Source organism: Suncus etruscus, chromosome 1 (genome assembly GCF_024139225.1).
Source record: "Suncus etruscus isolate mSunEtr1 chromosome 1, mSunEtr1.pri.cur, whole genome shotgun sequence".
Classification (NCBI taxonomy): Eukaryota; Metazoa; Chordata; class Mammalia; order Eulipotyphla; family Soricidae; genus Suncus; species Suncus etruscus.
The window spans coordinates 105961849-105989837 of record NC_064848.1 but is presented as its reverse complement, the minus strand read 5'-3'; the positions used below and the strand labels follow the sequence as shown (position 1 = coordinate 105989837).

Below are 27989 nucleotides of genomic sequence, written 5' to 3'. Positions count from 1 at the left end.
TAAAATGTCTATTATGAGATTCATCTGAAAAAAATCCAGATAATCAAAGATTAGTTTATTTCCACTTGTTACCCATACGTGGTACAAAAAGACACGAAACAGAACTAGTGATAGCTCAGATTTAGTTATACAGGCATTTATTTATTTGTTTGTTTGTTTGTTTTTGGGCCACACATAGTGACTCTCAGGGGTTATTCCTGGCTCTGCTCTCAGAAATCGCTCCTGGCAGGGCCGGAGTGGTGGTACAGGAGCGGTAGGTGGTACAGGAGCGCCTTGCAGGCGGCTGACTTAGGAAGGACCACAGTTCAATTCCCTGGCTTCCTATATGGTTCCCCCAAGCAAGGAGTGACATCTTAGCAGATAGTCAGGAATGGCTCTTGAGTATCCCTGGGTGTGGCACAAAAACCACACACACACACACACACACACACACACACACACACACACACACCTGGGTGTGGCACAAAAACCACACACACACACACACACACACAGAATAAAAGAAATCGTTTTGGCCTCTGGTTTTTATATTTGTTTGTTTGTTTTTTGGACCACACCTGACTGTGTGTCAGGCTTACTGCTGGCTCTGCACTCAGAATCACTCCTAGGATATTTTTCTTCATTTATCAAAGAAAAGTTGGACCTCTGCCTTATATCAAATATAAAATCAATAAAAAAGATCTTAGAACTAAATGAATATAGATTCTGAATAAAATATAATAAAAGAAACATTTTGCTACAGCAAAATTATGATTAAAACTAATAGTATATTTGTGGGGTTTTTGTTTGTTTGTTTGCTTTGGGACGATACTATGTGGTTCTATCCTCAGTTTTTATCCTGACCAGTTTGGAGGATTATATGAGATTCTGTAGGTATTCCCCCCACTCCAACTTCTTATTTATCCCACCTGAATGATCAGAACTGCCCACACCTGGAATGAGTGGGTAGAGGAGTCTGCAGAAGGGGAGAGAGGAGGGATAAGAAGGAAAGTTAGAGAGAGGCATCATCAGATATTCAGCATCAGATTCAGCATTAGCAATTGAGCATCATCAAAGAAGCAACAGCAGTAGCATAACCAAAGGGAGCCAGTTACTAACTGGCAGCCAGTTAGTAAGCCTGAAAAAGCCCAGAAGGAGTAGAGAGAAGTAGCTGCTAGGAAAAGGCTTAGTATAAGAGGTCATGTGAGGCGGTGTACATGGCGGTAGGGACTGTGAAATAAAGCTGGCTGACTTCTGGAACTTCATCTGACTGCTTTGTGAATCTCTCCGCCCTCACCCTGCAACCTTCAGACCTGCCAGAATATAGGGACTGTGGGAGCTGGTCGAGTCCAGTAAGGCCTCACCATCCCCACCCCCAACTCCAGGACTCTTTAATTTAAATTAAGACAACAAGATCCTAGTATCAAACCTGGGTCAGTCATGTGCAAGGCAAATGCCCTACCTATTCTACTATCATTCTGGTCTCCCAAATTTTATAATTCTAATGAAAAAATAAACTAACATATATATGTGCAAACCAAACATTTTGTGTGTCAGCACAAAATTTGGTTTTGAGTTAATTGATGGGGGAAAGAAAGGAGAGACAGGAAAGCAGCAAAAACAGTACTATCACTACCAAATGAGAGTAAGCAATTTATTATTATTAATATATGTGTGCATAGCAAGATAACAACAAAAGTCCAATAGCAGCACAATAGGAGAAGAGATCCATCCACACAACTGAATTGGGGGGTTTGGGGACTGAAAAAAATATGACTTTTCAAATTCATCTTTAAAGAAAACAAAAAAGGCAAGATAAATTATTGTTTGTATATAATGCAATTTACTTTATATAAAGGATGCACTTTATTTTTTTTATTTTGTTAATAATGTCCCTATTCTTTCTGCCACCATAATTCCTGGAAGCCACCATTCAGATTTCTACCTCTAGATACCTCCCTGAAATTCCTAGGAACTTATATAAAAGGAATTGTTAAGAACTATCACAGCTCAGTAAGAAGTAAACAGCAAATATATAGTGAGCAGTATATCTGAGTAGATTTTCCACCAAAGAAGATTGAAGTATTATTGATAACTACCTAAATAATTATTCATATGTCATTGTTGAAATGCAAGTTAAGGGGCCGGGCGGTGGCGCTAAAGGTAAGGTGCCTGCCTTGCCTGCGCTAACCTTGGATGGACCGCGGTTCGATCCCCCGGTGTCCCATATGGTCCCCCAAGCCAGGAGCAACTTCTGAGCACATAGCCAGGAGTAACCCCTGAGCGTTACTGGGTGTGGCCCAAAAACCAAAAAAAAAAAAAAAAAGAAATGCAAGTTAAAACAATAATGAGCTAACATTCACACACACCTCTCTCCCAAAAAGACAGACTTTATCAAGTGTTAGTAATGACAATAGAGGGGGCCGGAGAGATAGCATGGAGGTAGGGCATTAGCCTTGCATGCAGAAGGACGTTGCTTGGAATCCCGGTATCCCATATGGTCCCCGAGTCTGCCAGGAGTGATTTCTGAGAGTAGAGCCAGGAGTAACCCCTGAGTGCTGCCGGATGTGACCAAAAACCAAAAAAAAAAAAAAAAAAAAAAGGAAAAGAAAATAAATGACAATGGAGATAGTGAAATATATTTCTGGCAAGGATACAATATAAGTTGATCCCTGAGCACAAAATCAGATGACCACAGCCAAGTGTAAAAGAAATTTACTATATAACTTAATAATTCTACTATAAGAAACTATTCAAAATTTCATATCTAAACTGAGGAAAATTCAATTTATAGACTATCCAAATAATGTTTTATAATTAACAGTACGTTATTGGTAAACAAAATAATTCAAGTACCAAGTATCAAGTACACACCATACTGTGTGGTTCAGTTTACAAAAATTGCCTAGAAAAAGAATACAGAGGCAGAAAGTACAATTTATCACCTATCACTGTAAAGGTGAGTTGAAAGCAGATCCTGATAGCAACTTCAAGGGAAATTTTTATAATGACTGAAGCATTCTAAAATAAGTTTGTACCACTATGAAAACTCACAGTATCCAAATCATATTACAGTATTACTGTTAAAGTAACAATAATAATTGTTAAAATAACAATAATAAAATTAAAATAATAATAGCAAAAGTGCCACATTTGGCACTAGTACCAACTCAAATTCAATAGATAGATTTCTTCACTGTTCTATAACCTATAAAGACAGTGGACCACAATATATAATAGAAATTGAGCCACTTTTTATTTAGAAGGTACCACTACCTTTTAATTATTTGTCTTTAGGCCACAGGAGGCAGCACTAAGGGGTTACTTCTGGTGCTGTGCTCCAGAATCACTCTTGGTGTGCTTGGAGGACCATACAAAGATGCTGAGGTTCGAACCCCAGTCAGCATGTGCAAGGCAAGCGTCCTATACACTGTACCTAAATGTCTTTAAGTTCTTCACTATGTATTTGCCTTCCTATTCTGTAGATGTAGCCAATCCAAAATGGAACTACACAAAAACATGTGTATTTTTAAAATCAGAAAAAATTATTTGTCTTGCTTTAAACAAGATTATTTTCTGAGTCATAAAATGGAATTCTAGCTAAGAATCTCACTTTGTGAGCACTGTGGGTTTTTCTTTGTTTATTCCCAATTACTTATGAGAGGGCAGAATAATATTTTTTGAGTATAGTATTAAGTACAAAAATTCATATTAAAGACCTAAAGATGCTGTTATTTTGCAAATGAACAGATTTATCTCCAAAATTTCAATTAGTTGGAGAGCCACACTCCAACTCAGGGTCTATCTGAATTTCAAATTTATGATCTATTCTCCCCATTTTGTAACCTTGCCCTGAATTAAAGGCAAAAATCATTGTATCAAAGAATTTCTTTTAGTGATTAATAGTTTTTAATAAAAATTTTTGGACCGAAGAGATAGCACAGTAGCAAAATGTTTGCCTAGCCAAAAAATAAAAAAATAAATAAAATAAAATATTTTAATGCTTTCCCAGCTAGAATAGTTATTAAGATCTGATAAATATACACACTGCTTCTAACTGTAATATGTTTATGTAAGTCAAAAATGTCACAAGTCGGGGCCGGGCGGTGGCGCTAAAGGTAAGGTGCCTGCCTTGCCTGCGCTAGCCTTGGACAGACCGCGGTTCGATCCCCCGGTGTCCCATATGGTTCCCCAAGCCAGGAGCAACTTCTGAGCACATAGCCAGGAGTAACCCCTGAGCATCGCTGGGTGTGGCCCAAAAACCAAAAAAAAAAAATGTCACAAGTAACCAATTGTTTCACTCTTGCACCATTCTTGTTCTATAAAGGTAATTCAGCTATTTGCTTAGATTTTCTGTTAATTAAATTGAATGAGAAACAAATTTAAATTTTTATTATAAAAACGTTTTATGCTAATGAAAGAGTGACATCACTATTATAAACTCCAAGTAATTAGTCATCAAAATCCAATAGCTATAAATCATGATAAATATTATTTGATCTATTTTTACCATTCTTCTCATAGCTAACTTTGAAATTGATCACAGAAAAATGATATAATTTAAACTATAAACACTTTAGTAGATGCATCTAAAATAAATTTATTTAATATGTATATTAACATAAAATGGTAATCATAGCAAAAACAACAGTAAATCTTTTATATCCCTTTTATATCCCCAAATATTTAATCCTTCAGAAAAGGCATTGGGGAGGGCCAGAGCAATAGTACAGTAGGTAAGGCATTTGTCTTGTACATAGCTGATCTGAATTTATTCCACAGTATCCCATATATTTCTTTGAGTACCACCAGGAATGACCCCTGAGTGCAGTGCAGAGCCAGGAGTAACCCACTCAGCAAAGTCAGGTGTGACCCCCACACACACACAAAAGGCATTGGGTGGGAAGCAATTTGAATGGTTCTTAGAGCATACCTGGCTCTAAGAGGTGCCATCCAATGAATTGTCTCTCAGTCCCCAAAATTTGTTTGAGTGACATTGTACTTAGCTGTGAGCATAAGTGATATTCTAGGGCTTGCATTTCATTAGCTTAGCTTCTAGATACTGACAAAGACTGTCTTTACAGATTCTAGCCTGAAGTTGTAAATATATAAATAATTCTTGAGATATTTTAAAGACTTGCATGAAACTAATTAATTAATTAATTAATTAACTAATTAAGAGATCATGTTACCTAAAGACTCATGGGTGGGCAGAAGTAGATAGGCCAGCTTTGTTTTATAAATTCAAAATAGAAAAACTTTACTGTTATTTGATATGAAAAGAATGGAGGAATGCAGAGAAATTATATAGTACACTGCTATTATGTATTACTCAAAATGAGAATCTTCATGCTCTTTCTGCAAAACATGCATTGACATGAAATTAAATCTAGATTTTTTGATTTGTTTTGTTTTGGGGCCATGCCTAGCAGTGCTCAGGTCATATTCCTGGTTCTGTTCAGAAATCACTCTTGGCAATCTCAAGGGGACCTTATGGGATGGCTGGGGTTGAACCTGGGTTGGCTGCATGCAAGGCAAATGCCCTACCCTTTGTGCTATACTTCCAGCCTTAAGATCTAATTTTATACTAGAATATTTCTACCAAGAGATAACTAGGTCTTACAGTTATTATTCTTTTAAATTTGTCCTTTGTTTTTATCATAATAAAAATTTAAATTGCAAAACAGAAGCAATAATCTTGCAGGAATAAATAACCAAATACAATTTAGAATTATAATACAGATTAAAATATATACTAATACAGAAAGTTTGAAGATTTTTATTCTACATCTTAAAAAAAAACACTGACTTTAAAATACTTAAGTATAATGTTATTTCACTTTATGAGCTGGAGAGAATTGAAACAGTTTGTAGCAAGGAATTATTTCTAAAAAGGAGCTCTACATTTTAAGACTCATGTCTAAAATTTTTATCAGCACTTAAAATATAGTCTGTGCACAATAAAACTGTGAAAGGTTAAATTATCTGTCTCTGGTAGAAGAAAAATAGCCCAATCATAAAAGAAAACATTAGACTCCTAATTGAATCATTCTCTATAAAAATAGAGAACAACTGCTCAAAAGCTAAGTCTCCTTTAATTCATATTCTCCATGATTTAAAACTGCTAAGAACTATGGCAGGTATACTGAAGAAACAAATATATATGACCTTAAAAATGTTCTCTAAGGCATAAAACACTATCTAATATATTAATTCATATTTTCTGTTGATATCCAGAGTTTATAAAAAAAATAAGAGCAAAGGGGTCAGAGCACTGGCACAGCGGTAGGGCATTTACCTTGCACGTAGCTGACCAGAAAAGACCTTGGTTCTATCCCCAGCATCCCAATATAACTCCCCGATCCATTAGCGATTTCTGAGTACATTGCCAGAAGTAATCCCTGAGCATCACTGGGTGTGGGCCCCCCCCCCAAAAAAAAAGAGCATGGATATAACTCATCTTTAAAAATGCATTAAAGTTGGCAGGACTGGAGCAAATATTAATGCAGTTTTGGCATTTGCCTTTCAAGTGGACAACCTTGGCTGGATCCCAGAAACCCCAGAAGGTCCCCCAGCACAATCAGGACTAATTCCTGAGCGCAGTCAGGAGTAACCTTTGGCCATTGAGGGTGCTTTATAGGTTAATGGACTGAGCATATGCTTCATACTTTGGAGTTCTAGATTGCCCCAGGAACTTTTCTGGGTGACAGAAGTAGGCAGAAGTGGGTAGACAGAGAAGCAATCTTCTCAACTCTGTCACCTCTCTCCTATGACTTCAACTAAGACAATTAAAAGACCTATTCCTTCTCAGGTGTGTATCATATTTCCAAAAAAATTGTTTTTATTTGTAATATTTAGATTTGGGGCCACCCACAGCTATAATCAGGGCTTATTTTTAATTCTTTTTTGTTGTTGTTTGTTTTTGGGCCACACCCGGTAATGATCTGGGGTTACTCCTGGCTATTCACTCAGAAATCGCTCCTGGCTTGGGGGACGTATGGGACACCGGGGGATCGAACCACAGTCCATCCTAGGCTAGCGCAGGCAAGGCAGGCACTCTACCTTTAGTGCCACCACGCAGGCCCCTTATTTTTAATTCTGACCTCAGAAAACACTGCAGGGCTTGAGGGACCATTTGGAGTACCAGGGATGGGGCTGTGGTAGGCTGCTTGCAGGCAACCACCTTAACAGCTGTGCTTTATCTCCAAACTGCCATCAATATTTCAACTATTTTATTTTGGTTTAGTAAATGTTTAGGAAAGTTTTATGTCAGAAAATTTAGACTAATTCTTAGGTTAATTTTATGAAACTTAGATAAAGAAAGAGCGAAATAACTAAATATAAGTATGTACCACCACTTGAAACACCACTCAGTTATGGGTATATTAATAATCTTGCTTATTCTGATTAATATTCTTATTTGAAATTTTCCAAGACACAATTTTTTGACATAAACATGAATTTTCCAAAATGAATGTCAAGTAACTAAAGACAAATACACAATTCATCTTAAGATAAAATCAGTATGGGTTTATGATTTAATTAACTTTACCTGAAACTGTATGATCCTTAGAGTCTCTTGTTATTTTTATCCTTGCATGAGGAAAAATGTAGTGCATAGTCTTCCCATTCATCTGTATAATCTAAGACATACATGTGAGAAGTGAAAAGCAATATTAAAGAATCTTAAAGGGAAATATACAGAATTAGAGTAACAAGTCTAATTTTATTTTAAAAAGCTTTTTAAAATAACAAAACTATGTCACTAGCTTCTCAAATGACAATTTAAGTATTGATCACTAAATAATATATAAAATCTTCATATTCCTGAGCTCACTATGGTATTCATATTTACTAATTAATATCTCTTGCAAAATGATTTGTTCTACTTGGGAAATAGTTGAACTTGGGAGACCAACTCTAAAATAAGCTTTCTGCTTTATTGGTACATAGGTAATATTAATGGAAGTTGGTATCCTAGGTTACAGGAGACCTACTCTTCATCAATGTATTCAAATCCTAAGAGCAGAGGAATTTAGAGTACAAGAAGGAAGATCAAGTTAGGAAAATGCATAAAGGAAAAAAATAAAACAGGACTCAATTAACTCTGATTTATGAAACAAAAGGTGTTTAGTTAGAAATGCAGTCAGTTCTAACCTAGTCCAGAGATGGACCCTGAGAGGATTTAGTCACTTTGATACATAGCTTTGTCCTAAAGTTTGGTATAAGACTTGCATTACATAAAAACAAACTCGATGAGAGAACTTACACTAAAATGACTCAGAGATAAGAAATTGGCAGGTAATAGTCTAATATGTTCTATACAGTCTAGAAATTTAAGTGTAAATTTAATTTTCATTGCAAGAAAGAAAAACAGGAAAAATAATAGCCTCATGCTCAACCTCTCTAGATAATAACAGTATTACTTTTCATTTATTTTGATTTTATAGAGACTATAGTCATTTTTGCCTTTGATATTTCTGGTGAAAAAGTCAATTAGAAGTTTCAATGAGATGTGGAGATAAAGTCCATAGAAATAAATCATTTTTATTCATTCTAATACTCTCTAAAGTTCATTTTATATATACAGATGTATTGTTGATGGTGCTATTTCCAATTTGCTATAGATGTTCCTTTAGGTAGAAAAAATAAAAAAGTTTAAGCTTTTGAGGAATGTATGTGATTTACATTCTTATTACTGGTGTACAAGCATAGGGTTACTAAAGTCTGCATTATCTGTTTCCACTTGTCAAAATGAGATATCTGAAACAAAAGTAAATTAGTTGGCCTGCTGAAAGAAAGATTAAAACCTCTGCATGGCCTAGAGTCAGAATTCGGTATGCCTTGTTCTCTAAAGAATTGTGCAGAAATGCACAACTGCAACAGGCCTAAGACAACAATAAAACTAATAATTCTTCTATTTATGTTGAACAGAAGACAATTCCAGAAAGATCAAACAAGGAACACACAAGAAACTCAACCAAGAATCTACAAAGCATAGCTAATGAACTTTAATTACCCCAACATTTGGTCTCTCTTATGAATGGATGACAATATGATAGCTAGAACAACTAGGACAATCCCTACAGAATAGAAAAAGCCTACTAGAACTTTCTATACTATTTGGATCACTATTGGTTATTTCCTGTAGTTCCGAAAATATACCATATCATTCAAGCTGGCAGAATAGCTCTCACAGAGCAAAACTCGTTAGATTTATTTAAGAGTAATAAAATATACAATTGCTAAGATTGTAAACCAGCCAGAATCTTTTAAAAATGCATTTTATTTATTTACTTTTATTGAGGTACTGTGCTTTACAGTTATTAGTGACAGCATACAATGTTCCAAAATCAAGCCCTTCACTAGTGTCCACGTCCATCTACCAATATACCAGTTACATTTCCACAATCTTGGCATACATCTATGGATGGCACCTTATTACATTTTTCCCCTATGAGGTACTGTGGTTCACAAAACTATTATTAATAGGATTTCAATCATAACACTTTACCAATTTGTGTATTTTTCTATTTCTTTACTCTCCTTTTCTATCTTTCATCATATCTACTGTTTTCTACTTTATGTCTTACCCATTTTCTCCCTGCTTCTTCTAAAATTGATATAAAATATCTTTCTACTAAAATTAAGTCATCTGCATAAAAATCCTACTAGTATTAAATATGATCAAAATTTACTAGTGTACTAATTTTATTTCAAAAATATAGAAATGATATTAATTGTATTAAAGTAACCTACAATTCTATATATTTTTATATATGACTTTGCATATTTTTCTTTTCAAATTTTCAGACCATGACAATGAAAGGTAACTAAATATGAAAGGTAACACAGTCAAAAATGAGTAGTTAAATTTCTCCAATTGTTCAGCAGAGTTAACAGGTAGTGAGTATTGCTTTTTAATTTTTATACCTGGGGATAAAAATAGTAGTGGAAGTGAAGTTTAATTAACTTTTTCATAAATGTTGCTTTTAAAATATCTTATAAAATCCTCTTCAACTTTAGAGACAGATTATAAATAATAGCCAGATTAATGAATTTATTTGACAAAAATAAATGACAAAAATTTGATCAATGTAGCCAGTGTCAGGAATGAAGAGACACTTGACCCTCCCATGCATTATGTTGCTATTAGCTTTAGCTTTAGATTAGATTAATTTATATTTAGATTAGAAACACTATAAGTGAACATTGTGAGAGTTCTTTAGTACACAGCTTTTCTGAGTAGGTGTTGCTTAAGCCACGTAAAATTAGGAATAAGACCAGAGGATATAAATTATACCAACTTCCCAGAACTCTCTCTAAGGAGAAAGGTTATGTATAATTTTTTGGTGATTTTTGTTTTGACAAATTAATCATCATTATATCTTCTCAATAAGAAATAGATCCTGTTATCTATTAATATAGATATCCCAGAAAACATTTCCTACTATAAATAGCTCAGAGTTGTTTTCATGAAATCTATGTTAATGAAATAGTATCTTTTATATTAATAACTCCTATTTATTCAAAAATCCATTCTTTTACTAAACACTATATATTGTACGTGCATAGTAAAGAATTAATTTTCTGGAGTTACAAGCAATATAGAAAGGAATTGTGTATATATTATGGTGGATTGAATAGAAAACACCTGCTCTTGGAATTCAGAACCCAAGACATAAAATAATATTTCAAATTGTGGTGGAGGTAGGGGTAATATTAGGGAAGGCTGTTTGCCTTATATTGAACATATAAAGGTGATATTGAAGTTTAAACAAGGAAGGAAAATAAATATATAGGGGTAGAAATCAAATATTCATTATGTATGTATGTATTTTTAAGAAAACAAATATAAATTACTTTCATGTTATATATAATTTTGAGTCAAATAAAAATTTCATAAATATTTGTCTAATGCATGTTTTATATAAAAATACTCCTAAAAGCAGACATGTGAGTTTGTACCATTCCCTTTGATCTATTACTGTTGCCTCCAGAACATTTTATGAACATATATTTATTAGTAAGTTACAAATATAAGTATCTGGGTTTATATATATCAAGACATTGATACTTTTTAATATTAGAGATGTAAAGAATTGAAATAGTAAATTCTGAGGTCAATTTTCTATTTTAGGTCAAAATGGAGCTATTGTGAATGAAAACAAAATCTAAAGATAAATTTATATCAATATATAAATAAAACCAATATATATTGTCTTCTATGTAGCATTTATTAAGAAAACACACTAAGAAAAACAAAAATACTATTACAATGGTTAGCATTATTTGTTACTTTTGGGTGGAATGTCAGGGGAAGAATCTCACTGAATTTATATGGGAGACAGTTTCTTATTCATGTAGAGAGTGGTTATATGGCTGTTAACATTATAAGTACAGAATACTTCTAAGTATGTACATATAGTTGCATTTATAGTTTTTGTTGTCATAACAATTAAAATGTAAATAATAACAATAATGCAGAACAAAATTTTAGTGAGAGAATTCACATATTTCTATCACATTGATCTATATATAATTAAACAAGGTTCTTTATATACTATATCTTTTGACAGGGATTTTAATTAGTAAATTAGATTTCAAATATCTGATCTCCTTAGGATCATCTCTCACTGTAACTGTCAAACTCATATTTTTTCAAAGTTCAATTCAAATATCAACATATTTGTTCAAAGGAAATGAGACCGGTTTTTTTTATCATATATATTTGTAAAATTTACCTGATAACTTCATTTTATATATAAGAAGATATCTGTTAATACTGTTTTATGTGAATTGATCTGAAAGAAAAATATTGGATGTAGAACAAACTTAAATTGCATGACAAGTTTCCTTATCATACAAGTTATCTTCTGTTTCTTTCTGATTCTTTTGTTTGTTATTTTTAAACAAATGTCAATCAGTCATGATAGTTAAGTGCTTACTATTGTTACTAGAAAAAGTAATTTATGAATGTGTTAAATAAACATCTTATATATTTAGGGCATTGAGGTCATTTTAGGATAAACTGAATTTAGAAGCATTTGCTAACCATAGCACTTACTTGCTCTTGATGTTGACTAAGTGGTCTAGAGTGGACTAATCTCTCAGGCAGCTTTCGATCCAGATGCCCATTATCCAAACGAGATTCCCTGGGTTTGTCAAACCAATCTGTTTCTTCCCGACGTAGGTGATAGGCTTTGGAGACCAAGGAAATATCAAACATTGCAACTCCTACTAAGATAGATGATAAGGGACAGTAGATGTTTCAAAGTACAAACATGCACCTCTAGTTTGTTAAAAGTTCATGCATTTCAAACACAGGTCACAAATGGGTAAGAAAAACCAATTTCAAAATTACATGAAAATCATGTTTAAAAATTTGTACCATGAGAAAATTTAGAAATAATGTGCAAACATCTAACTTCTAAGAGCAAAGCAAAATAAAAAAAAAATAAACTTAGTAGTTGTATTCAATAAAGTATCAAGGTGTGAATATCCCTCAGAAATCATTCTATTCAACCTCAGTTCACATGCTTTAAGATCCTCACTTCTTCCCATCATTCACCACTAAAATCTAAGAGAAAATAGATCTTTCTAATAGGAAAGTTTCTGTCATTTTCTTGCTATTATGTAGCTGTTGTTTGAAGAGTGACTATTTTCTAAAACAGAACTTTTTCTTGTTCGTTTATTTGTTTTGATTTGGGGTCACACCTGACTATGCTCAGGAGTTATTTCTGGCTCTGCACTCAGATATTACTTCTGGCAGTGCTCCAGGGGACCATAATGAAAAACCTGGGATTAAATCAGGTTGGCCACCTGCAAGATAAACACAATACCCACTGTAAATGGTTTCTGTCCCCTACAACATAACAGTTATGAATTTATAATTAAATGAAACATTGTTTTAAGAGTTCTGCTTATTCACTTAGGATATGGAGCCATAATCAATCACCTGGCAGCCTACTATAAAAATATGTACCTAATAGACATTTTAAATGAAAATAAAACTACTTCTGATTTTATCACTGATATATATAACTCTGTTCAGGTCTTACTCCTGTCTCTGTTCTAAGGGATTACTCCCATTGGGAACCATACGTGGTGCTGGGGATCAAAATGCTCAAACTCTTCCACTCTCTCTCCAGCCCAACACTTCAGTTAATTTAAAGCAATTATTTAGTGGTTGCCCTTAAATCCTAATATACTTAGGATATAGAATTTATCCTAAATTTTACAAACTTTATATTTTTTGTTCTTTGTCCAAATAAATCCCTAATTACTAGTGCCTGGACATACCATGTTGCCTCCTAGGTAGCAGATGAAGTAGCTCTTTTTTACCTGCTCAACCTGAGAGATTTGTTGGTGAACATACTATTTTGAAACTATTACTTCTACAATGCTACACTATGGAGTTTTCTATTAGTCATTTTTTATCTACATTACTGTGTATTATTCAAAACTTTCTTCCACGATTCACCTCCTCATAGGCCATACCAATATTTTTTCCTTGCAAAAATATATCAGATATGCAACTATTCACTCTAGCTCTTAGATCACGCTACTGATTAAGAACAGCACTTCTTCCTAGCCACCCCCTCAACAAACATGCATGGCATAGTAACTATTTTATCATAAGTTAATTAATCTTAATTTGATTAAATGCAACAGTGTATACCTGGGCTGTGATTACTTCTGTGATCTTACCTATTAGAATCTACATTAATTTAGGACAAGGTTTCTAATTTATTTATTTTTAAGCATATAAAACAATGCATGAACAATGTTACATTTAAGATATTTTTGAAAAATAAATTGAACATAAATAATTAACTGACAAAGGTTACATAATTTAAGTAAATTAAGCACCGTTAGTATAATTTTTAAATAAGTATTTTGCTCTTTAAATCTCATTACTAGTTATAACAATCTTTATAGTTTTAATTTAATAACAACCAATTTCTGAATTCTTATGTGAAATAAAATCAAATTACCTTGGAATATTTAATTATTAGAGGTAAAGTGTACATGTGTGTTAATATTATTATTTTGCCTATAGTATATACTGAAAGAATTATGTTCATGAAAATAATACTTTTTATGAAAATAACTGTCTCTGGCGCAACTTCCCTCGGTATGTTCCAAAGAATAGAACTGTTGCACTATACCTAACTATATTTGGATATTACGTTGTGGACTTGAGTAAATGGTCTCAAGTAATGAACTTTAGCTATGCTTACATAAATTTCACCTAGAGTGATATATTTCAAAAAGACCATATTTAATTATGATTTTTCTCCTCTTACGTCTTGGAGAACTCTAACGGGTTTGGTTTCCACAGGACACCACTGCCCTTATTTAGAAACCTTTAACTAAATGATAATATAAAGCTTGTTGGAAGTTATACCTTCAATGTTATGCTATCCAAATTAGAATATAACATACATTTGAAAAAATATTAAAATAATATTTCTTGACTTAACCAGTATGAATTACATAATTGAAAAGTACCCTTTTCCTTTAATTACAAAAGCAATCCATTATTTAAAAAAGTAGTAGTCAGGGGCCGAAGAGATAGCATGGAGGTAAGGGGTTTGCCTTTCATGCAGAAGGTCACTGTTTCGGATCCCGGCATCCTGTATGGTCCCCCGTGCCTGCCAGGAGCAATTTCTGAGCATGGAGCCAGAAGTAACCCCTGAGCACTGCCGGGTGTGACCCAAAAGCCACAAACAAACAAAAAAAGTTGTAGTCAACTACTCACTTGAAATAATATGCATATATAAAAGAAAGTACATCTTAGATCAAATTATTAAAATTTACATCTATTTTATATATAATTTAGTTTGCTATAATTGTCTTTTTCTAATTTTATATAAATCATCTTTATTATATATTATCTTGTCAAACAAATAATTTTACATAATTTTTACATTATCACTTAGTTATAATTTTATAGATTTCATAATTTATGAGGCATGATGTCTTGGTACTTTATCAAAACAAATTTTATATACTACTTGATGATTATAAATATACCTCAATTGAACAGTGAAAGAGAGAAAACATTTTTTGGAGGGTTGAGTTTTTTTTTTTTTGGAGGGGACATACCCAACCAAATTTAGGACTTTTTCCTGGCTCTATTGTTAGGGATTAATCCTGGTGAAGCTTGAAGCCAAATGGGAACTTCAGATAAAACCATATTGGCTACATATAAGGTAAGTATTCTACTATGTACTGTCTTGAGCTCAAACATCTGCCATTCTATATGGTTTTATAAAAATGTCACATTTTGATAAATTTAGATAATTCTATGTCTGATACCATGTTAACAAAATATTTGTGATGAAAATAAATGGATTTTGTTTAAATATCTCCAGATATATGCCCACAATGCACATTTGTTTGCTTTTGTCTTTGGGGTCACATCAGGTGATGGTCAGGTTTTACTCCTGATTCTGTGCTCAGACATCATTCCTTACAAGTTTCAGGTATCATATGATTGAACTGGTACTGACTGAGTGAATGCTGTGTCTAAACCTCATTACTACCTCTTCAGCTGGACAATATCACCATTAGATTATTAATTATTTTTAATCAATATCATAAAACTTTTATGATTTTTTGCTATTTTGTTTTTAAATAGTTATGATTATTGAACATCTTTTTTATTGTTTATAGCTTTTTGTATGTTGAAATAAGAATTGCTTATAAGGCAAAGGAAAAAGAGACTATATAATTTTAGGTTAACATGTATGGATCCACACAAGCAACTGACTAAATAAGATATATGAACAGTGCTTTATTTAACTCATGAATAAAAATGGTCAATCTAAAAGCAAACAGAAAAACAAATCAGAAAGTGACACATCAGTTGAAATTTCACTGGGAAAGAAATTTCTTTTTTCCTATCCAAGTATTAGTTAATCTTAAAATTTATCCAATTAATGAATTTTTTTGTTTGTTTTTTGGACAGACGGAGCGCTCAGTGATTACTCCTGGCTCTATGCTCAGAAATTGCTCCTGGCAGGCTCGGGGGACCATATGGGATGCTGGGATTCAAACCACTGTCCTTCTGCATGCAATGCAAACACCCTACCTTCAAGCTATTTCTCTGACCCCCCCCCCCTTAGTTAATGAATGTTTTAAGGGCTAAACCCAGTGGTGCTCAGGGACTACTCCTTACTCTGCTCAGGAGTGATATCTAATAGAAGCTGTGAGGCTATGAGCAAGCTATGCCAAATGTCTTTGGCATGCAATGCAAATACCTGAGCTCCTTAGACTCTGTTCTTAATAGTTGTTTTAAATTCTAATTTGAATTCAAAAATAAGACTGTTGACTACATGCAGAAGTAGAAAAGAAGAAGCTTCTCATAAAAGCATGTTATCATGTAAATCCTTAAGGAAAACAATAGGCATAAATCTATTAGCTTAGTGTCTAATATGCTCTGAAAACATAAAGTAACGATGCCTTTACTGATCGGAAACATTTTATTTTTGACCAAAATAGGCCTACAACAAAGTGTGTATTATCAAGGGAGAAAAGAACCAAGATTTATGAATTCACTTGATCTGCATTCTTCACATTCAAATTTAGTTTTGGTATTGTCTAAAATCTGATGGCTCATTTTGACTGTTACAGAAAAATAATACAAGCCTGATTTTAGGTAAATATGTATTTGATTCAAGTAACTTACATAATACAAGAAAAATAGCAAACAATGTAAGGCAAAAAAAATTATGATACAAAAACTAAAGTATAGCAAACAGTAGCACAGAGAAGGCTTCAGCTCAAAATCACAAAATACATATAAGCAACTTTTATTTTGAATCTAAATAATGTTTCAAATACATTGATAATATTTAGTTAGAACATATGCTGATTTCTATACTATGTATTATAAAATACATAAACTTGTCAATTCTTTAAAAGACATTATTTTGATACAATCAGTGGTGCTTAGAGCTTTCTCAGGGATCACTCCTGATGGGGCTTGGAGCAACAATATATTATACTTGGGATCTAACCCAAGAATGCTAGATCAAGGGAAATACCCAACACACTATATTATAGCTATGAACTAAACTTATCAATTTTGATGCTGATAATGCTAGTTTAAAAATACTATATTTAATTTAAGGAGAATTACAAAAGCATACATTAGGCTAATATCTGCATCTTATAAAATTTTTTCAACAAAAACATTTTGATTAATTAACATTTATTTTAACAAAATGAAAGAAAATTTTCATTAGAAAATTCAAAATAGTAATACTTGTGATTCTACACTTAATTTCACAATTAAATCAACAACATGTAAATGTAAAATTCATTTAAAAGTGTAAAGTAACATACAATAAAAACTTTTCAAATAGAGCTATAAACTATGACCATACTTTATTGATACATGTTTTTAAGTAATGGTTTTGAAAAAACTGAACAATAATGAAATTAAGAAAAGCAATCAATAAACAGAATGAAAGATTAACTAAAAACAAAGAAAAGCATTCCACAACATCTATACATAGGACAAAATTTGTGTGTACAAGAAATAAAATCGAAGTAAACATGCAAAAGACACACCAAGAAAAGTAAAATACATCCTTGAAGTAAAAAAGTCAAACGTGCATAAATATAAAAATATGTTTTGAGAGCATTTAAGTTGTTGGAGACCCCAATTACCTTCACTGTCTGACATAGCATGTTGGAAATCATCCATGATGAATGCGATATCACGGTCATAACCTCGAGTTCGGGACTCTTCTCTCATGTGTTGCTGAACTTCTGGTAAGGAATGACTTGATCCAAATTGATCTCTTGTATCTGCAGATATTGGTGGGAGGGGCCCTGCTGCAGCCCTAGCCATTCCCATTGGCTGGCCAACGGGACTGAGTGGACTTTCTTCTTCAGAATTCTGGGCCACTATTGGTATTCTTCCTCTGCTCTGGCTAATTGGCAAACTTGTCGGCTTACTTCTGCCAGAAGAGGCTGCATGACTAAAGGATACATCTAGAGCTTCAGCTTCTTGAGTTTTGAGTCTCAGGGAAGAGCTTGATGAATCTCTTTTAATTGATAAATCAAGCCCATAGACAGAAGAAGGTCTGGAAGAGGGTCTTGATCTACTCCCACTACTGTATGGCTTATCTGCTTCATCCTGAAGAGCAGACCTTATGGTATTTCCTAATGTGCCTAGTCCTGAGCCAAGAGATGAGCCCATAAATTTCTGTTGATCTGTAATATTTTTTCTGAGGCCAAAAGTAATATCATCTTGAAGAAGCCTTGCTCTTGAAGAAATGTTACCAATCGATGAGGTGCTTGAAGTCATATAGCTTGTATAGTCAGGTTCCAGGTCTCTACTTTCTTGAATAGGTGAAAATTTTGACATTTTAGGGTCAATCAATGATTTTTTATGCTTTGACTGCTTTTGATAAAGGATGGCTGCTGGCAGTTGTTTTGCTGCTTGCTTTTCTAGTGTGAGCCTACTAATGCTATATTTTTCAGATTTTGGAAAATGTCTATAGCTAGTATCAGCATGATAATAATGGGAAAGTCCAGCAAGATGATCTAAGCTCTCTGCTCCTCTTCGGAATTCTTGTTTAATCTGTTGTTTCAGAAGTTTTAACTCATAAGGATCCTCCATTGGATCTTCCTCAGCTTTCACATAACTGTGCAACCTGGAAGAAGATTGTAAAGGTGCTAGAAAATCTGTCACATCTTGAGACCTACGTGCTTCAGTGGTTCGAAGGAGACGGTCTGTTTTCGACAAATCTTTCTCATGAAGACTAAACGTAGTGCTTAATGCTGCTGTCCCCTTGTTAATCTCTCCAATGTCATCGATTAAGACATAATTTCGTGAAGTATGGTGGTCAATATCTGCATAGAAGGAATCTGCAGATATGCTTGATATTGGGCTGCTTGCCATGCTACTTCTTTCTTCCAATCCTATTCTCAAGTCTAAGCTATTATACTTGCTGCCAAGATGGGAAACTGCATATGTAGTATCAGTGGAAACAGGTGCTATCATTAGTGGTTGGTTGCGAATCACTTCATAGTTTGAAGTTATCTTAGGCTCCAAATATAATGTAGTTTGCCTTGGCTTTTGCTGTATTACCATCATCTGTGATGGCAACTGATATGATGGTTGTGGAGTTGGTGTAGGTTGCGCTTGAGGTGTAAAGGACATTGTTGCCACAGCCTGAAATGTTGGCTGAGTTTGATAAGGTGAAACTTGCTGATGGTATAAAGTTTGTTGCTGAAAATGGGATTGTTGCGTGTAAGGAGTAGGTGCTTGGGTAGGGAGGGCAGGCGAAGAGTATTGGTACTGGGTATAAGGACTTGTAGGAGGAACTAGTTGAGCTTCTGTTTGGGTTTGTGGTGGCATAAATTGGCTGAATTCAGTTTGGGGTGCAGTTCTAGGTCGCTCTATGCCATGCTGGCTTTCTATTCGGGTTGGTCTTGTGCTACTCACTTCACTGTCAGACATATAATCCCTATCTTCTGCTACTCCCTGTAGGTAAGCTCTCTCTCTCTTTTCTCTCTCCTTTAATAATGCTTCTTTCCTTCTATTAATTCCCATTTCCAGGTACCGTAATTTGGCATCAATCTCCTTTTCCTCTTCATCAAGTTCTGCTTGCTTCTTTCTAAGCTTTGCAGATTCTCTTTCCACAAGATCAAGTTCTCTGTCTATATCCTGGAGAATCTTTGCCCGTGCCATAGTGTTGGTTCTGCAGATCCTTCTCCTGGAAGTCGTGCCCATTGTGCTATAAGTTGACTGAGTTCCTGTGGAAGTCTCTTCAGGAGGTGGATTTGGCAGAGTCCTTTTAACTTTCTTTGGAGTTCCAGATGGTGTCATGGTTTGAGAACCTTTTGTCTAAAATTAAGTAAACAAACAAACAGACAAAATAGGACTTTATCATCAGGATAAAAAATACAATTCCCCATGATTTACATGTCAAATAAATTGATTTCATATATGTTGTAGTTACAACATAAAAATTTTAATTGGATTATTTTCACAAACTCAATTCCTTAAAATATTTTTCTTTCTTAATGGTTCATTATATTATTCTCATTACTTCTTATGTTAGTGAGCTTTGAAATCAAGTACAGAGATCATTTTATAAAGTTGTCTATTGTTTGTCTTAAATGAACTTTAAAAGTTTACTTTTCATCTTAATATATGATTTTTGTCTTAAATTTCTAAAATATGTATATCTCCATTAAATTAGTTGCTTCTGTATTTCATTTTTATTACTCCTATTTTTGGATGTGGGTGAGACTTGGAGAACTTGGTGGAACTTGGGTGCCACACATGGCTTTGTGCTTGGAGGTCGCTTCTGGTGATGCCCAGGGGACAATGTAGTGTCAGGAATCAAACCTAAGCTTCCTGCATGCAAAGCATCTGCCCAGTCTGTATAGTTTGTCCTTTGATTCTTTTACCCACTTAGGGGACATCACAGACTCAGGGAACATTATGTGCTACCAGGGATCAGACCTATGTCATGTGCATACCAGAAAAACACTTTACCTTATATGCTAACTATATTTAAGGAATGGACATGTTTTAAATGGAAGGCTATTTTCTAAGTGTAATGAACAATTTGAATTAAAATTTCAGAGAACTATCAGGGATTATCATTTCATTTAAAGTTACTGATGAGTATCAGAAAGCGTAAAACACTCAATCTGCCTACAGAAACAAAAAGGAAAAGATAGGTAAACACATAAAATACATTAGAAAATTTTGGAAGCTGTGCCAGTATTAAAATCTCAACTGGGTGGCAAACATATTTTGGTGCATTCCTTTTCAAGAGGTATGAAACGTTGCAATTAATACCTACAAAACTTGTTATCCATTAATGCAACTTAAATTTAAAAACAAAGAACAAACACAATTCTTCCAATTTCTTCTTTATCAGATTGAAAAGTAAAGTTTATTTATTGAAAGGTTATCACAAACTACTCAAATGAACTCCCATATCATGTGAAATACCAAAGAAAATTATCAGACTACTAGATGTTTATAATCTCTCAGGGATTTGTAAACAGACCATATTCTGCATGGGCAAGTATCAATGTAATTGGCCAATTCCTTTCTCAGACATAGCAGTAACATCATTTTTGATAAAACAATCTTTTATGTGGGTAATATAGGGATGATTTTATGCATTTTAGGATACTTAGTAGCAATTTGGGCTATATTAACTAGATAATCTTAGTACAATCTCCCACAGGTTGTTAACAAAAATGCTTTTTATCTTAAAACTTATGTCTTTTGTATTCTGAATAAAACTTACCAATCCAAATAACATTAAAATTATTCCAGCAGATTTCTAAAAAAAATAAAATTTTAATAGAGAACAAGAAGCTATATATATTATTTATGAAGTTATATCTAAGGCATTAGGAAATTTGGTGAAATACCTGGGTCTCTCTCACATCTATTACCCCCTAGACAAGATAGTTATTTAAAGGTGATAAATATGACCTAAAAAGTTCTATTAATAGTAAAGTTATGATAACAATAACCTCCAGATTTATGATGAAGCTTAAGGATGTAAATTAGAAAACATATTATTGAAGATCTTTCCTTATAAGCTGATAGCATAATTAGAAATTTCAATAAATTAATTATGCACCAACAGTTAGAGCCTAGACACAGAAGAGTAACTGAATATAAAAATATTTAGCATTACAACCAGTGTACAAGATCATCAGTAATGCACCAGAAATGAACTCATTATTCATCCTCTGTTTTCCATCTCATGATCAACCCAATGTAGATCTAAAATAGAAACTTGTTTGATGCAAGGGTTCAGTTCTTTGTAATTACTATGATAGAGTGGAAAATGGTAAGAATGAAATGAAAATAAAATTAAAGATAAGAGTAAAGCGACCTATAAATTTTAAATGATATCATTTATAGATACTTAAGATACTCTGTCTAAAACATATTTTAGGGCTGTAGAGCTAGTTTAGGGAACTAAGCATTATACCGAGGAAGAGAAATAAATGGAACCATTTTATTAAGCAATTTTGAAACTCTTATGAACAACATACATACAAATAAATTGAACAGCTAGCCTAATATCAATCCCCGGCACCCCAATATTGATCCCTGTGCTCCTTCAATAGTAACCTCTGAGCCCTGAGTCAGGAGTAAGCTATGAATACTGCTAAATGTGCCCCATCCAAAAAAAGCAAAAATCAAATTTTAAATCATTAGGCATAAGAATAGACATGTCTCACACATACAATATTATCTTATGTCTCATACATACAAACTCAAGCCATCAAATTTCTTTAGAATACTATATAATAGTTAAATAAATATTGTCATTAAAATGTTTAAGTATCACTATCACTGCTATGAAAATACGCTTGGTGTACTGAAGAGTTATAAATACCTTTATTAGTAGTTTTGAATTTTCATTAACTAAACTGAAATTAAAGTTATTTTAAAAAGTAATTTGTGGGACAGGCGAGGTGGCGCTAGAGGTAAGGTGCCTGCCTTCTGCCTTACAAGCGCTAGCCAAGGAAGGACCACAGTTTGATCCCCCAGTGTCCCATATGGCCCCCTCAAGCCAGGGGCAATTTCTGAGTGCTTAGCCAGGAGTAACCCCTGAGCATCAAATGGGTGTGGCCCGAAAAAAAAAGTAATTTGTTTACTACTTGTTATACTCTTAGGTTAACAAGAAAAAGTATGACACTAAATTCTAGGGCTCATTAATTATAATATAAAAAGTTCTAGAAGATATTTAAAATTATTTTTCAGTTTATTAGTACAGACAAAATGTTCTGCTATTAAAATTATAAAATGACACTCAATATATTATCAGAAATCTTTTAAGCTTTCCTTTAATGTGCCTCTTGTCCCAGTTTGTTCTGTTTTCTCGATGAAAGTCATTGCTCTTGGGCTGAGCAGCCAAGCAGAAAACTAGTTTCTACCTCACCAGACAGAGCATTGGAGATGTCATTCTGTGCAACATTTAATGCCTTATATTTTCTGGAATGTTGCAAGATTAATTTCTTTACTTCCCTGAAATATGTCTAAAGTATTTCATAATGTCCTCTTAGAAGGTTGAACATTTTTGTACACGTGCAGGTATATGTGTATTTTTCCCTCTTCTTCATATGCCTTCCTTCTTTCCCTCCATTACTTTTCTAATATTAAATATGTTATACTCCAAAGAATGAGGAGTGGAACATATGGTTCTTTGCTATAGCTCACTATAATGTATACAGTGTGCAGGTTTCCCCTATAGATTAACAAATTCTTTATTAAAGTATTACATTCACATATATAGTCCAAGAGGAACATTCATATCCTATAAAAATTTTGACAGGAAAAATATCTTATTTAAAATGTTTCAGTGAAAGGTAAGTTCTTCCTTAAAATTAGAAGACTTAAAATACAAAATACTTAAAACTAGAAAGATGGATAGATTTAAAATGCCCTTGCTGTTTTCATTCATCATTTAAAATATTCATATGACAATACAGTATTGAAATGGTCATTCAATATAAAACTGAACTTGACTAATTATTTTCATTTTATAAAATAACCAGCATTTTAGAAACATTTTATTGTAACTCATTAGAACGACTACCATTTCCACTCATAGTTTTACATGTTCAGTCTTTTTTCTATAGTCTTATCATTTCATGAATAACAAAATAGAAATTAAGAGGATGTCCTGAAATCCAAGCTATCTCTTAGACTTCACATTTATATTCCAATCTATATACATTGTTATCCTATATTTATTATTATACTTCATCTAAAATATTTTGCTGAGGTTCTTACATTAAAATTTTCTTAATTATTCTCTTATCAAACAGTTCTAAATTATACACTCTTACTAAACTGATCTATTTGAAGTGGATTTAAAAAATGTATTAGCATAGAATTATTCACACTATTAGTTTTTCAAATTTATAGACCTATAAAATATAATGATTTTAAAAATATGTTTTATCTTCTTGACTTATAATTACATGTAATTTAGTTTAGCATTAAACATCTATGTGGGTTGTAGGCATCACCACTTCCAAAATAAAAATAAAATTCTCACACTTGAGATATAAGAAACAAAATAAGGGAACAACAAATGGCAAAATTCATGGGAACTAAAGATTTTATCTACAGAACTAGATTACATGAGAGGGGATATTGGCAAGAAGTGGCTGGAGTAGGAAGCAGACTCTAGTGATGGATAGGTGTAGTATTGGAATGACATATGCTTGGAAAGTTATAAATAGTATATATCATGATACTTAAAGAGAAATAAAAATAATAAATGAATGAAATATAAAAGTAAATTATATGGGGCCGGGTAGGTGGCGCTGGAGGTAAGGTGTCTGCCTTGCAAGCGCTAGCCAAGGAAGGACCGCGGTTCGATCCCCCGGCGTCCCATATGGTCCCCCCAAGCCAGGGGCGATTTCTGAGCACATAGCCAGGAGTAACCCCTGAGCGTCAAACGGGTGTGGCCCAAAAAACCAAAAAAAAAAAAAAAAAAAAGTAAATTATATAAATGTAATTTAATAAAATGTTAGAATAAGTAATAAAATATAGATATGGGTATAGATACAAAAGTGAGATGATTCAATTATGACCAAACAGAAGATCAAGAATAAAGTGTACAATGATATAATTGCTTATCTGTGCCATATGCAGTTGTAGTGTCATAAAAAGACAACTGGGAGGAATCTATAGAAATATATTTTGTCGGGCCCGGAGAGATAGCACAGCGGTGTTTGCCTTGCAAGCAGCCGATCCAGAACCAAAGGTGGTTGGTTCAAATCCCGTGTCCCATATGGTCCCCCGTGCCTGCCAGGAGCTATTCTGAGCAGACAGCCAGGAGTAACCCCTGAGCACCACCGGGTGTGGCCCAAAAACCAAAAAGAAAAAAGAAATATATTTTGTCTTTTATTAGTTAAAATTTTGGCACAGAGGAACAGTAGAATAAAGCATGTAAAAAACCTATCTTGCATGCTGCATATCAAGGTTTGCTATCTGGCACTATATATGGACCTCTGAGCACTGCTAGGAGTGATAACTCAGTGCAGAGCCAGGGATAAGCCCTAAGTATTATAAATTGTGGCTCAAAAGAATGTTATTTACATGTTCAGCAAAGCATTAGAAAAATTACACTAGCTAAAGTTACAAATGTTGAGAGAAAATAAAGTAAGGGTGCATGAACTCTTCATAGCTTGGTAATTAAGAGTAGGATAGAGTTCTGGGTAGATTAACTGAACAGGAGTATTATTTAGAGAAAGAAAATATACTCGTATGCTCTCTCTAGAGTAAAGGCATACTCCTATCTCTAGAGAAAAGGAAACTCCTTTTCTCTTTAAAGTAATATGTTTATATATATATTTTATATATATATATAGTCTGAGTCAGGAGTGAGAGGGAAAATAAGCACATGAGAGAGTAAAGCAAAAATGTCTAATATCTTTTAGCCAGAAAATACATTTTTTTCAATAGTAATAACTAAATGTTACATTGAATGACAAAATATAATAAACCTTACTATATTCTAAGCATTATTAAAAGCTTTATATATAATCATATTAAATCTCTGACATATCCCTCCTAGAAAAACTGATATTAAATTCAGGATTTTGATATCTGTAACTTTAGAAAAATACAATTTGGCCAAATGTATGATGAGTAAGTTGCAGGGCTGAGATTTGACTCCATGTTTACTTAATTCTAATGCTCAAGTTTAAGTCCAATGTAATCTATATACAGAGCAAAATGTATTTAAAATAATTTACAATGTAGATTTCTATACTTAAAATATATGATAAATTATGAACATGTTCCCACAGTGTGTTAATGTCTGATACATAAAATCAATACAAAAGAAATTACCAATATAAAATATATTTTACATTTTCTTTACATAACACAATCATGTGGCATTATTAATTCATTATTATGGCGGTTCTTGTGCTCAGTGGTCACTCCTGTTAGTACTCTAGGTACCTTGTACTACCAGCATTATAACTGGGATTGGCTGCTTGCAAGGAAAGCCCCTTTACCCCTGAACAATCTCTTTGGTTCTAATTAATACTCTAATTAATATATAAAATAAATTACCATTATTTAATACAAATTAATTAAAATAATTACAAAGTATCTTAACAATAAATCAATTTTAAATAGCTAGGGTTAGTGAATTCTACTATTGGCCCATTATACATCTATCCTATAAATATTTATTGACTATTTATTAGTTCTATGCTCCCTATGCCAGGTCATGAGTACAGAAGTATAAATAACCCTTTTATTATTTCTACCATCCTGTAGTTTTTTAAGAGCTTAGAAATGAAACATGCATTTTGCTAAGTACTCTAATTTAATATACTGAATTGTAAACATTTATGTGTTGTCTTATGTAAATAGTTTCTAGGTTGATTTATATATGAGGCATCTGAGGAGACACTTTTGCTGTAGATATAAATGATTAGGAGAAGTTGCAAAAACTAAGGGGATGAACCCTTGATAATAGTACACATTAAGAAAAACTGGCACAGAAAACCATGTCTGTACATATTTTGCACTATCCACAAAGTCCAGAAAACTGAAGTACTGAAGCAGGTATGCATGGAAATATGAAAAGTATCTGAAGGTGAAAATCAAGAGTGATATAGTAGGGCCTTGACTCTGATACATGAAGAGAAGTATCACATATGATTTGGAGTGCATAAATGGTATGACCACAGTTTTTATAAAAAGTCGTCTTTGGGGCTGGAGAGATAGCATGGAGGTAGGGCATTTGCCTTGCATGCAGAAGGACAGTGGTTCGAATACCGGCATCCCATATGATCCCCTGAGCCTGCCAGGGGTGATTTCTGAGCGTAGAGTCAAGAGTAATCCCTGAGCGCTGCTGGGTGTGACCCACCCCCTAAAAAATCCCCCAAACAAAAAAACAAACAAAAAAAAGGCACCTTTGATAAAACTTCACTATTACAGCTTTTATAAATTTTAAGTGAAAAATTTGGCATATATCAAGCTGCCTTCGAAGTAAACATTTGCACAATATAAAAGCACATTGTTTATACAAAAGTAGGAACTAATGTCAAATATTTAAGTTAAATGAATGAACTAGGGATACTATGGTAGGCACCTTCTTACAATTATCTTATAATATATATATGATCATGACACCACTTTATAAATGTGGACATATATGCACAACAAAGTTAAGCTACTTCTTCATGTGTCAAAGGCAGTTTTAGCATTGAGGAAATGGACTGAATTGAACTTAAGTAGCTTTTTCTCCACAATAAATAATGTCACATGAACAGATGATTTCAGATGAAAGAATACATTAGTTATTTAAGTGTAACAAAGTACCACAAAATTTATCAAATTAAAACAAGATTTATAATCTTCTTCAGTGTTCTCAAAAGGCTGAAACCAAACTGTAACCTGATCTCAGGGAGAATTTACTTTTACATTTAATCATATGATTGGTGGCAGGCTTCATTTACCTGCTCTACTGTGACTTGTTTTTTCTTAACCTCTCGCATCCCTCTTCTGGCAGAACCCTGCAAAGGCCCTTATTAGAAGCTCAGTTCATCAGAACAAGATGCTTTAGGGAAGCACAAAGAAGAGGAGAGGCATAGTCTTTAACAACATCATCACTCAAGTGGCTTCTCATTTTTCCATATTCTATTCATTAGAAAAGTCAGCCTATGCCCAAGGATAAAGGATTTCACAATGGCATAAACTAGACATAGGGATGGCATTTAGAAGTTGTCTGTTAAACAAGGTATGTGTCTGTGTGTGTATGTTTTTGGAGAAGTGCTTAAAGGTGAGATATAGATAAGGGAGAGATAATTAGATTCATATGGTATAAGTTCTTTTCTAGGGTCCTGAGAAAGATAAGAGGAATGGTGAGAGGGGCTTGATGTGGTAGAATTTGTAGTAAAACAGTTAAAGAGCTAAGAGAGTTCACACAAGTTCCAGCTGATCAGAAACAAGGTGACCTTGAAAA

The 27989-nt window shown here is 33.5% G+C and overlaps 1 protein-coding gene across 1 annotated transcript in view; it reads right to left on the bottom strand.

The window, feature by feature from the left end:
• The window catches only part of PCLO (piccolo presynaptic cytomatrix protein), a 331891-nt gene that overhangs the window by 122831 nt on the left and 181071 nt on the right, over positions 1-27989 (bottom strand). Inside the window, exons 8-10 of the mRNA XM_049772799.1 lie at positions 17662-19849; positions 12047-12180; positions 7532-7622 (exon numbers count right to left, since the gene is read on the bottom strand). Coding sequence (XP_049628756.1) covers positions 7532-7622; positions 12047-12180; positions 17662-19849 — 2413 coding nt within the window. The remainder of the gene's footprint in view (positions 1-7531; positions 7623-12046; positions 12181-17661; positions 19850-27989) is intronic.